This window comes from Seriola aureovittata, chromosome 7 (genome assembly GCF_021018895.1).
Source record: "Seriola aureovittata isolate HTS-2021-v1 ecotype China chromosome 7, ASM2101889v1, whole genome shotgun sequence".
NCBI lineage: Eukaryota > Metazoa > Chordata > Actinopteri > Carangiformes > Carangidae > Seriola > Seriola aureovittata.
This window is the reverse complement of record NC_079370.1, coordinates 20,373,847-20,390,254: the sequence shown is the minus strand read 5'-3', so window position 1 is coordinate 20,390,254 and position 16,408 is coordinate 20,373,847. Positions and strand designations below refer to the sequence as shown.

Below are 16,408 nucleotides of genomic sequence, written 5' to 3'. Positions count from 1 at the left end.
ATACTGCTTAACTCCATATATTTGAATCACCTGCACAGAATATATCCATTATTATCGAGTGTTTGGCTGGGACCAGTTAAGGTTTCCCATTTTAAAGAGTGATAAAATGGTGTTCTGCTTCATTCACTGTGTTGTGCATTACTTCTTCTTTCCAGCAGAGGCCCTCATCGATCCTCCAAACATCATCTGAGTTTCATGCACAGCTCTTCACCCACTAAATCCAGCAATGGAGCTCATTTGATTTTAAAAACTTTAAATGCAGACAAATGCTAATGCCAAAAGAAATATTGAATTAAAATGTTTTATGCCACAGAGATCAAGATGTCAAAAAGATAGCACATAAAGTATAAATTCCACAGTGATGGTGGGAATTTACAAGCTTAACATGTGAATATCAATGATAACAAATGTTGTCCAAATAGATTTTAATAATTTTTAAGTAATAACAAGTTCAACTTTCATTTTTCTAAGAAAAATTAAATAATCTAATTAGTTGTTTTGAGTATAATTAACTTCAGACATGAAATTGTGACCCTATCCTGTAAGGTACATTGGCACAGTAATTATAGTAAAGATAAACTACATCTGTTCCATCTATAACACAATTCCTTAAATATACTTTCTATCTATCTATCTATCTATCTATCTATCTATCTATCTATCTATCTATCTATCTATCTATCTATCTATCTATCTATCTATCTATCTATCTATCTATCTATCTATCTATCTATCTATCTATCTATCTATCTATCTATCTATCTATCTATCTATCTATCCACTTAAAAAGACAAAGCTTTTTTTAGTTCAGTATATTGTTCAATGAATGTGTGGTTTTTCCAAAGTCAACGAGTTAATAATGATAATTATGATTATGATTATGATTTTTGCCATAATCGAGCAGCCCTACAGCATTCTGATATTGCCTGTGTGCATTCATCATGTAGTTTACTGCCCACTTGTGGTGGCAGCAGCAGCAGCCATCATATTGGATAATTCTTAATGTTTTATGGGTTGCACATTTCCATAATTCAACTTGCAAAATAGCCCTTTTTCACTGCATGCACAAGTGTTATTAATAACATTAATAATGGATAGCTCTGTTCTGTTCAGGGATCCCAGTAAGCCACAACGGTGTGGCAATGAACCAGAAGGAACAATACCCGGACCCTGAAACTGGAGCCCCTAAATGGGATCCAGCCATCATTCATTCTATTATTTACACCTATGCTCTTCCTGTCAAAGTGCTGATATACCATCATATAAACATCAGGATGTTTAGGGTTCATGCTGGGTTGCCTGTTGCAAACTGCTTTGTATTTTTTTTTTGTTTTCCAATAAAGGAAACAGATTGAAACACTTACCGCATTTCCTTAAGCGGTATCTTATGTGGCCACAGTTTTTTAATTTTTTTTTTTACAACCTACCACTGTGCAATTAAGTGATACTGCTAAAAAAAATCATCATGCATCAGATATACATTAAACATATATCATATAGTAAAGTTTTATGTCTATGTTTATTTATTACAATAGAACAGATAAACATAACCATCACATATTAATGTACATTTTATGTTAATTTTATTCAGTTTATTTGTTTATCAATTAAAATGTAGTTCATTAATTGAATTTATATTGATACATATTACCTACAGTAAATGATGTCAGTTGAGTAACGTTCCCTGACTTAAAAAGCTTCTCTAGAACCAAACAGGATATTAACTTTTTTCACATGCTGCAATCTCACCTTTACTTGTAAAACTGAGAGTCACTAAGTCACATTTTTTTCCAATATTCCAAGTGTCCTTCAAAATAAATACTGCCACATCAGCTAATCTCAGTTACGCTTGGTAGAATATTAACAAAACATTTTAAGTCTATCAGTGTTGGATTCTGCACAAATACATTTCTGTACTCTTGTCCTGCACAGTTTTTAGTGTACCATTTTGGTTTAATTTGATGTTTGAACTGGATTTTTATTGGTTAATCTTCAGATGGTTGAATAATCTCCAGTAGACATACATCTTCATTAAAGGTCCCATATTGTATAAAATGAAATTTTCATGTCTTTTTTTTTATTATAAAGCAGGTCTAGGTTCTATTATAATTCTGTGAAAGTATCACAGCACTCAGTCTACAGAGAAATGCACACAGCCTGTATTTAGAAACGGTGCTGTCAAGACTTCTGCAAGTTTGCCATGTTCCAAACCCGGCCCCAAGCCCGGCCCACCTGGGCTGACTGTCCAACCTTGCAGGATTTATTTCTCTGAGTGTTTGCCTGAAATCTGCTTTATTTTTTATTAGATCACTCAGAAAACAGTCAGCCAATCAGAAGTGAGGCTCAGAGTCTCTCTTCTGATTGGCTCGCTGACCTGCTGTTGCTAGAGCGCCAGAGAGAAGCCTGAGAAAGATGTTATTACATTCTGATGGTTTTTGCTACTTAAAACCAGAAATATATCTTCTTATGGATGTCAACACTTCATATAAAACATTGGAAAAGTGTAAAATATGGGACCTCTAACAAACAGGGTACTGCATAGTTGTATTTACACGTACATACTAAGGTCTCCTGAAAAGATCCTGTGCAGAGCTGCAACTCATCCAAGACCCAGGTTGAACTTTGCAATGAAACTCTTTCTAACTTGGTTTTTACACAAAGATACTATACCTCTGATAAGCATTTATGAGTTTAAACTGAGAAAAAGCACTACAACCTTCTCGCAAACCTCTGTCTAAGTCAAAGTCGTCTCTGCGTGTAGAGCAGAAATGGGTCAGTGCCATTGACCTCAGATCTGGACTGAAATCATGCCAGTGTGCTGTATGCGTAACACGTGAGCTGGCAGCGGGGCAGGAAGAACTGACAGGTCACTGAAACCACTGAGTTAACTTTAAGCATGGAAACAAATTAGGATGAACTTTGTTATGTTTTACACGTCTGACTGGAAAAATGAGCGATGCCATTTTACAAATTTACGAAAGTCATGGATAAAAAAACAAACAAACACAACGTTGATTATTGGTTACCTGTGTTAAAGTCCATCGACCACATCCCGATCCTAAAGTGGGCTTTCTCGCTCTATACACTACGTAGCCTGGCTTCCTCCTTTGCTCCTGTCACAACTGCTACGGCCCCTAGAGGTTGACTAACAATACAACATAACTTTAGGTCGTAATAAGCTGTTTGCACAGACGACCTCTGGTGTCATTTTTCACTGGAGGACAGTCTCTGTCATTTCAATGTATAACAATACAGTGAGAAGACGACATCTGAAGCTAAAATGGACAACAAAGCCTGGACAACCCAGACATTTTCTGAAGCTTCAGAAAGTACTACCCCCAAGCAGGGACTTTTTTGGGGGGTATAAGACTCCCCAGAACTTAAGTCTTATTCCAGTTCTCCGTTGACTGCCCTTCACCGACATCCACAATCTCCACCACACAGCCACCCATCTCCAACAAACCAGGTGAGGAGAGAACTCAGGAGGATCAAGGCGAAAAAGACTGCTGGTCCAGATGCCATCAGCTCAAGGCTCCTCAAATCCTGCACAGACCTGTGCAGGATATTGCGCATATCCTAAACCTGAGCCTGAAGCTGGGGAGAGTGCCAAAGCTTTGGAAAACATCCTGCATGGTACCAGTGCCAAAGACCCTGTACCACAAGGATCTCAACAGCTACAGGCCAGTGGCACTGACATCCTGCCTAATGAAGACCCTGGAGAGGCTGGTCTCTGTCCATCTTCACTTCCTGGTGAGCCCATGGATGGACCCGCTACAGTTTGCCGTCTGGCATTGGGGTAGATGATACATAGATCCCTCTCTCTTACTGGAAAAGGCCGGGAGTACTGTGAGAATCATGTTCTTTGACTTCTCCAGTGCTTTGAAAACCAACCCATGCTCCAAGCTGGAGTACACAGTAGTGGACCACCTAACTGCATGGATCCTCGACTACCTCACCGACCGACCACAGTATGTGAAGATACAGGATTGTGTGTGTGTGACAGGGTTGTCTGCAGCACGGGAGCAAGGAACAGTTCTGGCTCTGTTCTGCCATTTTCTATGCTGTGCTCTGCTACCCCATGCAGGACACTTTGACAGCAAGGAGCAGCTCCTTCAGCGACAGACTGTGTGAAAGAGAGATACCACAGGTCTTTCCTTCCTGCTGCTGTAGACCACAAATACCATAACTGACGAACTCACTATGTGCAAAACTAAGCACACAGCGTCTTTGCAATATTCTTTATGTTTGACATATTTTGACATCTATTGTACATTACTATACTATATTATTATTATCTGTTGCTTATCTTTTTTAATTTTTTATATTTGTTATCGGCTTTTTGCATTTCTTTTTTGTGCTGTCACTGGGCCATCTATTTATATAAAGACCCATCTTTATATAGTTTTATGGCAGTTCACTTCATAGAAGTCTGCAGAGCAGCAGTAAAATGGACAGCGGTTATGACACTAGCATTTGCTGTTGCTGTGTAAAAGCAACTCTGGTCTGAAGTGCAGAGGTGACTGTGGTTCAGTTTGCTGCCAGTCAGGTTGGTTTTGGCAGACCACCAGAGTCAGTTAAACTGACATTATGATACAACATACTTTTTTTAAAACCTTGATTTTAATACAGACAGCAGTCAGACTTATGAGCTCAGAGGTGATAACAAAGATGAATATTGTCTTTCTTGCTGTGACAGCTCCTGGAGACAGATAAGGCTACAAATCTTTATAAAACACTGAAAATGAGAAGTGCTGTAAGTCTCCAACCTTGGCAATCATTGATGTCTTGTCTAAGTAAACTGTAGGAACAAACACGTAAATCTCCTGAAAATATGTCCCATACTGCCTCTAATTATGCACTAAGTTGAGCTGAGGCTGATGATAATATTGGACAAATTAAAATTATCACCTGTTGGTTGATCTAAATAAAAAGTTAAGAGGTAATCAAAGAGTTTTGAAAACTTTCAGCGTAATCTTGTGGACAAACAAACAAACAAACAACAAACAAACAAACAAACAAACAGGTGTGCGAGTATAAGCTCAATGGTGGAGTTAATGGTGTTTATTTCCTGGCAAAACCCTTGTTTCATCTTGAACCCACTCAGTTTCCCTTGAATCGAGGCCGCAACTGTAGAGGAAGTTCCATTATGGCTTCTTCTTGAACATGTTAGAAAGTGCTCACTTGTGCTCTTTCTTAACCTCTGTTACCCACAATGACTCTTGTCCTGTATTTGGGTCAATGGAACCCTTACTGTCTCTGAAACATCACTGATTAACCCTCACTGACACAGCACAGTGAGAGCTATTACACTGTCATCAGGCTTAAATCAGTCCTTTACTACCTGCTGCTATACACATTGCAGCAGTGTGTCACTAAATGGCATTTAAAGTTAAATGCCCCTGGGAACAGAGTGCTAGCTAAGCAGTTTGCCTCACAGGGGTTACAACTGGGTGAGAGAGGAGGGGAAGGAACAGAGAGTAAGACAATGAGTATTGGTCCCATACACAGTATAAGTTTCCAAACTGCATGTCCGGTAAGCTTACACTTTGTATTGATACTGTATATTCTTGTCCCAAGCAAACACACACACACACACACACACACACACACACACACACACACACACACACACACACACACACACACACACACACACACACACACACACACACACACACACTCACACACACACACACACACACTAAGCAGTGCTGTATCCAGTCTAAACCAGTTCTGTGAGCGCTGAGATTTGGCTTCTCAGCATGCAGACAAAAAAAGAACAAAAGCATAATTGCATTAACCTGCTTTCGCGCACTAATACTTCCCAACGACCTGCCATTGGGGAAGGGTCTATGACTAATCACAACCAAATAGAGACAGGACACCCACTGAAGGGGATTTGGACAAACACACCATTTTTACATCAAAAACAAAACAAGTTATAGCCAACCTTATAGACTCGGGGACAGCTCGAGTTGTCCTTAAATCTTAATCTGGTTTAATACAAGTCTGTGTTTCAAAACTGCCCTTTTTACACTGAAGCCAAATCCACCAGTTTGCTGGAGAGACGCGGATTAAAATCACCTTTTACACTTTGCATTCTACAACTGAGTTTGAAATCAAGGCCACCAGATATCTGCCTGAAGCATTAGTTTTTCTATTTTTTTTTTTTTAGCACAATGTATAATCACACTGAAAAATAGCAATGTAGAAAATCTTGAGGGGAGTGATTGATTTAACCTGGCTTTATCGGTTTGGGTCTGTTGATCTGAATCATCTTTTACAGTTACAGATTACAGTTTTGTATAGTATGGATATTCACATGTAAAACTGATCCAGCAGGCCTCCCAAGCTGATACACTTTCACCTGTAACCTTTTTGTGAACCGTGGCCATGCTCTCTTAATTGATTGACAAATGTCCAGTCCTGTTTCATTATCATTTAGACACGTACACTGTTGACTTGCATGCACATTGAGGATATCTTACACATAAATATATGGTCATAAACAGAAATTAGGCATGGCCCAGCAACACACACACACAAACACACACACACACACACACACACACACACACACACACACGCCCAAGCATGCGCACAAACACACATCCTGTGCCTACACACATGCATTCACTTCGTGGGTTTTAGCAATAACCTCAAACAGACTTTTGGATGGCTGAAAATCAATGCCCCTACAAGGTTCATCCTGTGGTCATGTTACTTTAAATGACCTCTTCACTGCTTCAGTTCAGCTTCATAGTGACTCCAGAAACACACAAGTTATTGTTGTAAAGATGGATATTTATATGAAAAAATATGATTAAAGCACAAGCTCAAAAATAATATCCTTTGGATTTTGATAACAATTCTGTAAAAAAATATGCAAAGCTTTTCAATCGTGGTTTGTGATTATTATACCAATTTGATTTATTTTGTTACAAAATTTGTTAACATCCATGTTTACTTGCCTTCACTGCCTTTTCCTGCACGTTGCTGCATTTCTTTTGCTGTTACCAACTGTTTATCAGCGAAACAAATTGACAATAGGAATGTGTATCGCCTCACACACTTGAATGTGGAACCCAGGTGTAAAATCATCTTGCTCCGACAGATAACATACAGTGGGAGTGAGCATCAACCACAGAAAGAAAGACATGAGCTGTGCTGTTAGTCTGGTTTCACTGCAGTTTTGGAAAACTCTAACCCTCTAAGGAAATCACAGAGGTGCTAGACAAGGTCATCTACTCTTGAACTGAAGAAAAGGAAGTTGATGTTAATGAGGTTGTATCATGTTTTCAAATTCTGCAACCTACTTGTGCTGGTTTTTCTTTTTTCCTATGTGGTTTAAGTACGGACTGATCTAATTTTTTTTTACAGCCATAAAGATACTTTACATACTAAAGGCTACTTTGGGACTTGAGTATTATATGATTTACCCATGTGTCATTTTCCATAATTACTAACTGAAAGTTTCATTTGAGCAAGTGTGTATGTGATGTTATTAATTTTCACTGACATGAAACCTTAAAGATTATTTCAACACAATATACATACATACATACATACATACATACATGATCTTTTGTTAAATATCCGTGGCAAGACAATGGTCCTGCAGAAGTACACTGGGACCCATGAGGCATCTTACTGCACCAAAACACTAAAACAATAAGTCTTTGGTTTATCTACCAGTTATGGTCACCTTGGCTGGAGATGTCTGAAAAGCCGCCAAGCTCCTCCTGCTTGCTCACGCATAACTGTTGTGTTGCAGAGACACACTTACTGGAAACACTGGGTTTCAGAGTAGCTCAACCTGCAGCTACAAGTTGTCAAAACAAAATACAATGACATTCAAGGCTCCAAAACCAGAACGCCTGCAGGAGTAAACAAGACATATGTCATCCTGCAGAGTAATGGCAGTTTACGTGCATGTGTGCCTGCATGCCTGATTTCAAATGCACACAATTGAGTAAACCAGCTCATGGAGGTTTTTCCCATGGTAGTTTGGAAGAGTGCATGAATGGTGCGGAATGGATTTACAAGAATTGGGGGAGAGGTGAAGCAGTAACGGCTCTGCATACTCATGCCACAACTTACTGCCAAGAAAGTGTGTTTTGTGTGTGTGTGTGTGTGTGTGTGTGTGTGTGTGTGTTTTGTGTGTGTGTGTGTGTGTGTGTGTGTGTGTGTGTGTGTGTGTGTGTGTGTGTGTGTGTGTGTGTGTGTGTGTGTGTGTGTGTGTGAGAGAGATGATGTGCAAATGTACTGTATACACACGTTATTTCTCAGAGACACAGAGCCCCTGGGACAAGACCTAAAAATATCTAATGGTCTGATTTCTGAAACTTATTGATTCATTTGTTGAACCCACTTGTTTGCAGTTACAGTGGAATACATTTCCCACTTATAGCAATCGAACAATTGCCTCCTAATCACTTTGTCTCACTATCCTGCCTTAAAAAGAGAACTTCTCAAATGATTAAAAACGGTCTGTGTTCAAGTTTAATCTGAATCTCAGCCACGTTTGCATCACAATCTTGTCACTTAAAAGCTTTTTATCACAGATAAAAGTAGTTAAACTGTACCATGCTTTACAGTTATGAGTTCAACATATTTCATGCCTAAGTTTTGTATTCCCTTTAATTTCACAGCTGTAGAAAGAGTAACAACAAAAATCATACAATCACACATATCAATATATATAATTTATTTACCATTTATTATTTATATATACAGACACTGTCCCCTATGATGACAGAAAAGAAAAGAGGATATATTGAGTATTTGTCTCACGTTTAAAGGGATAGAAATGTTTTTGTGTAGAATTGTACATTAATTGAAGAAATAAACCTCAAATTATGAATCCCATAAAAAAAATATCAGCTGTGACTCTTCTACACATGCATGTGTCTGCACTCATGCGTTGGACTGACACGTATGCATGCATCAGGCTGGAGTATGGGAGCATGCACGGCCGCTGGTGTTTGCACATATGTAAGTCTTTTTAAGCATGTATATCTATATGTCTGTGTGCCTGTGTGCTTGCCTATTGATCTTGCCTGTGTGTCTGACTGGACACTGTCTCAAATTGATCTATTTACTATTTCTCTTGTGTAAGAACATTGTAGCTGACTGTTGACCCCAGAGTGTCCCTATTGTAATTTCCTGACCTGATATCGGAACATGAACAAACCTGTGTTTGAGTACTGGGACCATTATCATAAGCAATCATTTTGTAACTTAACTGGATCATTATAGCTATAATTGTTTTAGCTTTAAAGAAGCTGTTTTACTGTGCACATTTTGAATTTGTATAACTACATGAACGGGTCAAATTATTATTATTATTTCCTGAAGTAGCAAAAAGACTGAAGAAAGATCTAGAGATGAAAGTGAAGCTATTTGGTAATAAAAGCCTCAAAGCAGCTCACAAACAGGATTACTGATGCAACAGATCAGCATGTTCAGAAGATCCAGAAGCATTGAGGAGTCTTTTTTATTTGTGTTTATCCAGTAATCCCAATGACCACAGACAGAATAAACAAACAACTCTGTGATTCTGTTTGAGCATTACTTTATAGAGATAATAGCCCACACTGGAAACTGATCAAGTCTGAATGATTAGTATTGAACACTGATAATTTATAAATGGTCAACACTCCAATCAAGGTTCGCTGCTTTGATTAAATCTTGATATTAAGGCTTGAGCCTGAGACAAATCCTGAAAGAGTTGAGACAGTTAAGATAAAGGCCTCAAGAGATAAATTCAGGCAGATAACCGTCCATGGCATTGTGTGTAATCAAACCTGCAACCTGAACAACAATATGACAATATGTCTATACTACAACACAGACCCTGAGCACCAATTAATGAATAAAACATACTTGCCGTAGCATGTGTCATAGACAGTTGCTGTATTGCACAATTGCAAATACTCCCAAATTGAATAACATCCTTGCTCCAAGCCTTAACGTCATACCACAACTATTTCCGTAAACACTCTTCAATCCTGCGCAGAGAAATTTCCCTTTTAGGCGGGTTGTTGTCAGTTTCCCTTTTATATTTCTCAAGGGAAAACCGAGAAAAACAGGGAACCCCCAAGGAAAAGAAAAAAGAAAAGAGAGAAACAGAAGTGAGAGACAGAAATAATGGTGTAAAAAGTATCCACAACTTTTACTTAATCCACATGTGAAGTACCACAGTGTAAAATACTCCTTTCTCAGTAAATGGCCTGGGAAATCATATTTAAATGAATAGCTTGATATTTTGGGTTATACACCATTTAGTTTTCTTGATGAGAGTTTGTTCTGAGAAGATTTATACCACTCAGATTTCTGTTTGATAAATACAGTATGTACCTGAAGCTTGCAGCTGTTTAGCTTATCTTAGCATAAAGACTGAAAACAGGGGCAAACAGCAAGCCTGGTTCAGTCCAAACATGACAAAATCCAACTGCCCTCACCTCTACAACTCTTTAGTCAATACATCTACATCTCACTTGTTAAAGTAAATTTACTTAAAAGTATCAAAAGAAATTGTGCTCATTATCATTATTACACAATGTTTTTACTGACACATTTACATGTAATGGGCATTTTAATGTTGTATCTGGTTGAGATGGACATCATCATTTTAACTACTTCAGGTACTTTCATGTTCTGTATGACAATGCATCGGATTTTATATGCTGATCATAGGTTTTTTAGATAATAATGTGCAAGTGACCGTGACTGTAGCTGTAAGATGAGCGGAGTAAAAAGGACAATATTTCCCCTTGAAGTGGTGGAGTCACAGAGAATGGGGACACTCAGGTAAAGCACAAGTACCTCGGAGTTCACTGAAATGGAAATGGAATTAATTTACTTCTCACCACTGAAGGGATGCAAAGACAGAAACAGATGAGAAGGCACAATGAAAAGACAATCAAACTGACAGACATGCAGACCTTTATCTTTCTATCAAGCCACCTCATTCGGTCACTGATCTACAGCCTTGACACAGAATTCCAGCCAAACTTAAGGACAGGGACCGAGAGCAGGTCAAGTTAATATGTTACCAGCTTTGGCTTTCAGGCACCGTTGTGAAATCCTTGTGTGAATACGTGCCGGCCATGTAGAGCTGTCAGGGGAGAAAGGGAGGGTTTATGGTTAAAGGGGCTTATCCCAGCGATTGATCCGCAGGTATAAAAGGCCACCGATGGCAGGGCCTCAGAGTGGACATGCTGGTGCAGCACTGAGCCTCCAAACCATCTACTCTCTCCTTCTCCTACCAGTTTCAACACCTTCATTTTCAGTCAGCCATGGGAGTTGCCTACAGCGTTGGAGAGTAAGTGAAACAGATCAATAAGACAGCTTTAAACATTGTTGTGCTGGTCCCTGAATATGGTGGAGTTATCTGGAGTTATTTAGCTGCAAGAGAATATGAACTTAGAATTGCAATGATTGTTTAATTTTGACAAGATTTTCAATCCAATCTTCTAAATGTATTTCTCTGAAATCAAATCCCATCAAATGCATGGGAAATAACCCTTTTTCAAAGTCAGATGGAAGTGCTTAGTGTTCTTGGTGCTGAGTGTATTTATTAGTACAAAGATGCAAGGAAAGCAAGGGGGGGGGGGGTCATTCAATAGTAGAAGACAAATTAATCTATGGTGGTCAAAGAGTTGGAGAGTGTGTGTTTGACAGGAAGAGAGTGAGATAGTGAGGGAAAGAAAAAGACAGAGGCTTGATTTGAGTCAGACATCCCAAAATTCTAAGTAGGTTTATACCATGAATCCCTTTCAGAGTTCCTCAGGACAGAATGGTTCAACTCATAAAATATTCAAGGAATGCATCACTTCCATCCTGTTCATGTTGAGTCATGTTTCCACAGCTAGCATTGTGGACTGGAATTTGTTTGACTTACAGTTTGTCGATTGGGCCAATTGTCATTAATGCTTTAAAATTGCAGCAACACCACTCCTTGAGAATAAGAATGATTTACTGTATTCCACTTAAGATGACATTACGTTTGCTTTTCTGCTTTTCTTTTATTTAGGCTCTAATATTATTTAGACGTTTTAACTCTGCAGTGGTGTTTGGTGGTGGAAGTCCATTTCATATTAAAAGCTATTCCTTTTAAGCAGAGCAGGCCATATGAATAAACACTCTGTTTAGGTACAATATATGATTCTTATTTGCTTTTTCTCCCTTTGCCCCTGCAGGGTTGACCACCTCTACACCTTCTTTGTGCAATGGTCACCAGATATCTACACTAAAGGCAACAAGAAGCACCGCCAGCCCCGCCTCCTCATTAGAGAGAAGCATCAGAACCGCTATCTGGTCGTAGAGAAGAACAAGGTGGCTGTGATCAACAAGCTCCTCAGCAACCCTGTCAACGCCACTGCTAAAAACTGGGAGGTAAGGAGCGCACTAACACACACATGCGATTCGAGATGACATAAAATCCCTCAGCGGCTCTTTGACTGTAGCTTATCATTAGGTCAAGGCAATAAGTGCTCTACAGTTAAAACAGTTACAGACAGGTGCCACCAGGGATTTTGGGACCCATGAAAAGATATATCACATTAGGCCCCACCTCAGTCCACACCAACTCTGAAAACAGCACTGTGCAGACATGCATTCAACAATCTGCATAAAGTGGAATTCAGAATTTGATGCAAGACAAGTGCTGAAGCCCATTACAGATTGGATATAATTTTAATTGTAACATTCTCTAATACTTGTACACCTTAAATATACTCTAACCTCTTCAATTAAAATAAATTAACTAACTTGGCTACATACCAAGTAGAAAGAAAGCAGCTGTAAAAGTTGAAATGGAAAACAAAATGGAAATGAAAAGGCCTGATGGTGGCGCTAGAGGAGAGGTGTGCTCATCATATGGAAACTTTTGGAAAATGTAATACATTTTACAGTGTTTGAATTCCTATAATTGGAAAGGATTTACAGGATCATTTTAATTTTTTCACAATAAAAAATAGCCTGCAGAATATGATTCAACACAATGCTGCTCACCTCCTTCTTCAGTTGGAAGTAGACCTGGCTCATTAGAAAGGGCAGGAGGGGTGCAGAGACCGGCCGATCAAGCCTTCCCGATTACAGTAACTGGGGGATCTGGGTCCTTGGCTGTTGTCCCAGATGTTCTGGGAAATCCCACTATGTCCATAAATGGACATCCTTTCTTTAACCCCCTCCTTGAATCAATAACCCGCGCTTCATTTCATCAGAACTGAAACCCATCAGTGCCCGATCTAACCAATGGCAAATCCATCTACACAAGTTTCTAACCAATGACGTTTCAAACGCCGAAAGTGAAAGTAACACGAAGGGTACAAAACGAAGGATGCAACCCAGCGTGTTAAGAGTGCAGAAACTGACAGAGAAAAGAGGAGTCATGAAGCTGCTGCCAGAAAATATGAAAGTACTTTACTTTGCCAGTGATTGTATGGAGCCTTATGTGGAGGTAGGATCACTGAAGCATGTAATCATGTCGGCTACTGCATGTATGTAGTTAAAGATACTTTGTTCTTACAACCATAAACCTGCACGTACTAGTACAATTTAGTTTACCCTTTGGATTTTACACGTGCACTTTCAGACCAAGACTCTGTGTAATGTAGGGGGTTTTTACAGGGGAGCAGAAATAGTTACATGAGTGAGAATAATAATGTTTGATAGTTTTCTAAGAGGCTTGTTACATCCTGTGTCTTCCTCCAGATTATCACAGTGAAGGACCCCAAGCGCCGCCTGAGTCTGAGCAGCTCGGAGGACTCAGAGGCGGAGGAGCCTGAGTACCAGGAGGAAGGTGAGGATGCTCTGCCTGTCCTGAGCGACCACAGCCAGCTGCTGGATGACCGCCACCTGGAGCGAGTAAGTTACACCCGCCACATCAATCTAAGTGCGTGGTTTTGCATGAATTCAATTACAGCAAGATTTGCCTCGATGAATTAGACTCATTATTTTTACACCTGGCAGTCTGACATCTTTTTGATTAACAACTCATGTTTCAACAGCTCGCTGCTCACATGCCACCAAGGACCCAGGGCTATCCATGGCAGCTTGTCTACAGCACCGCCATCCATGGGAGCAGCCTGAAGACACTGTACAGGAATATGGCTGGTCTGGATAGTCCTGTGCTGCTGGTCATCAAAGACATGCACAAGAAGGTTTGCATCTTCTTCTTTAAACCACAAGGCAAATAATGAAATGAAATAATAATAATAATAATAATTATCATTATTATTATTATATAAAATAGAAAAAACACAATACAATACAACATAAAAAAATTCAAAGTGATACCTTGATTAAGGGTATATCTGTGGGGACCACTTCAATAACCGTTGCCTTGGTCTTTTCAGGTGTTTGGTGCTTTTTCATCACATCCATTCAGAGTCAGTAAATACTGCTATGGCACCGGAGAAACCTTCTTGTTCAGCTTCAACCCTGACTTTCAGGTAAGAGTGGAATAGATCATTATTTAGTTACCTATAGTTTGTCTAGCAGTAGCTCTGACACAAGGTGTCTTTTTTTTTATTACAAGAAAAGACTTAATGTCTTCTTTACAGTAAAATTTTCAAACATTGAATTTAATTTCTCTAGTCTAAGAAACTAAACACAATCTCAGGAAAGTTAAAAGTTTCATATAGGGATAAAAAAAAGTTTTTGTTGCCTAAGATTTCACATATTTAGACACTGAGTATTAGTTTCTAATGTCTTGTATTTGGCATATCTCCAGGCGTACAGGTGGAGCGGGGAGAACTCCTACTTTGTGAGCGGCAACTTGGAATCTCTGCAAATTGGAGGAGGAGAGTAAGTAATGCAGTTATTGAAATATAGACATGGTCACCAAAGGAAAAAGCAGCTGTTACACCTGTCAGTGTCATAAAGTAATAAAAAGACCATGAAGTCATTACATCACTTGCTACTTGTGAGATATCACAGATTACAATGCCAGTTATCACCACGAAAAGATTTGATGCTAAACTGTTATTTTTTCTTGTCTATAGGGGTGGCTTCGCTCTGTGGCTGGATGCTGATCTGTACCATGGTGCAAGTTTCTCCTGTCCCACCTTCCACAACGCGCCACTTTCCACACAGCAAGACTTTATTGTACAAGACCTCGAGGTCTGGACTGTGCAGAAATGAGGGAGAACATCTGAAAAGGCAATATAAAAACAGAGTAGAATCCACAGTATTGTCTGGAGTTACAAAACTTCAAGACTTCAAGGAGTACATGCAGTTTAGCCACTACTGTACAAAACCTGACAGAGCAGTTGCTACTGTATCATCTGTGTACCTGGCTGAGATTAGCTTACACAGTGTGAAGCCTGTTCTCGTGGTTCTTGGGCCAGACTTTCTCTTTGCACCGGTTTGATCTGTGCCTACTAAAGAGAAGTGGCTCGATGAAATCCTGTGATCCAGGGTCCTGCTGCTTTAAACTACTGGCTATTCATCTGTAGCTCCATGCTAAGCCCAGTACATAACTGGCATCTGAAGCTTTAAGCCATCCATGCCCTCCTTTGGTTATGGAGAGCATTATAATACAGAGTTCAAGGTGTAACACCGTGGGATAAAAAGTTTGCAACTACTGAAAGCACATTCAGGTTTTAAGGAAATGTTTTTTTTTTTTTTTTATTATTATTATTTTCTGTCTAACAACCACATCTGTTTGTGAAATTTTACACATAAACTGTCATAAAACATTTAATTTATGGTAAAAACACTGTAACCTGATAGGACCCACAATGCCCTATCTGGCCTCTAATGGTACTTTTGAGTTTTTGTCTGACTTGAGGTCTGGTTTGAATGTTCTGCACCAACAGATGAAGGCCTAACCACTCAGCTTCAAAAATAAAAAGTATAGAGTTGCACTATAAACAACTTATTATGTGTGAAGTGTGCCATTTGTGTTGGAAGGAACCTCAGCCATTAACTGTCACTTCATTTTTTTGAAAGTGAAACACCTGCCTGCCCATTTGTGTAGATGGATACTGTTTTAAGGAAACATTTGAAATCTTTTACATCTTTACTATCTATATATTTAAATGTATTTTTAAGAAAAATGTTCCTGTGTGTCTGTTTGTTTTACATTTCTTTGTGTGCAAATCAGAGTCTGTCAGGCAGTGCTGGCACTGCCAATGTTTTTGTGAAACCACATTAAAACTTTCCAGGTGACACTGATTTAAGTAGTCATATTTTGTCATGAATAAACCCTCACCTATGAACATCAGCTTTTTCATTGAGGAGGAAAGATGTTTTTTCATACTCAAAATAATGAAAAACAGGTAGAAATATGTATATATGACACATCGTATTTGTTTGACTCTAAAATCAATTATCTACATCAGTGTAGTTGTGCTACAATATGACTAATAAGTACAACCAGAACAAACACAGGCATATA

At 39.1% G+C, this 16,408-nt stretch overlaps 1 protein-coding gene across 2 annotated transcripts; it reads left to right on the top strand.

The window, feature by feature from the left end:
• The first annotated feature begins 11,182 nt into the window (after positions 1-11,182).
• LOC130172949 (nuclear receptor coactivator 7) lies at positions 11,183-16,185 on the top strand. 2 transcript variants are annotated; one of them, XM_056381941.1, is made up of 7 exons: positions 11,183-11,326; positions 12,204-12,399; positions 13,720-13,872; positions 14,016-14,168; positions 14,364-14,459; positions 14,741-14,814; positions 15,012-16,185. In XM_056381941.1, the coding sequence occupies exons 1-7, from the start codon at positions 11,301-11,303 to the stop codon at positions 15,148-15,150; spliced, it is 837 nt and encodes a 278-aa protein (XP_056237916.1). In that variant the 5' UTR covers positions 11,183-11,300; the 3' UTR covers positions 15,151-16,185. The 2 variants fall into 2 exon arrangements, with proteins under 2 accessions (XP_056237916.1, XP_056237917.1); XM_056381942.1 differs by lacking the exons at positions 11,183-11,326; positions 12,204-12,399 and adding an exon at positions 12,430-13,465.
• Positions 16,186-16,408: the final 223 nt, after the last annotated feature.

Coding starts and splice junctions, on each gene's coding strand:
- LOC130172949 (XM_056381941.1), top strand. CDS start 11,301: ATGGGAGTTGCCTACAGCGTTGGAGA. Junction 13,873..14,015: donor ATGACCGCCACCTGGAGCGA/GTAAGTTACACC, acceptor ATGTTTCAACAG/CTCGCTGCTCACATGCCACC. Junction 14,460..14,740: donor GCTTCAACCCTGACTTTCAG/GTAAGAGTGGAA, acceptor GCATATCTCCAG/GCGTACAGGTGGAGCGGGGA.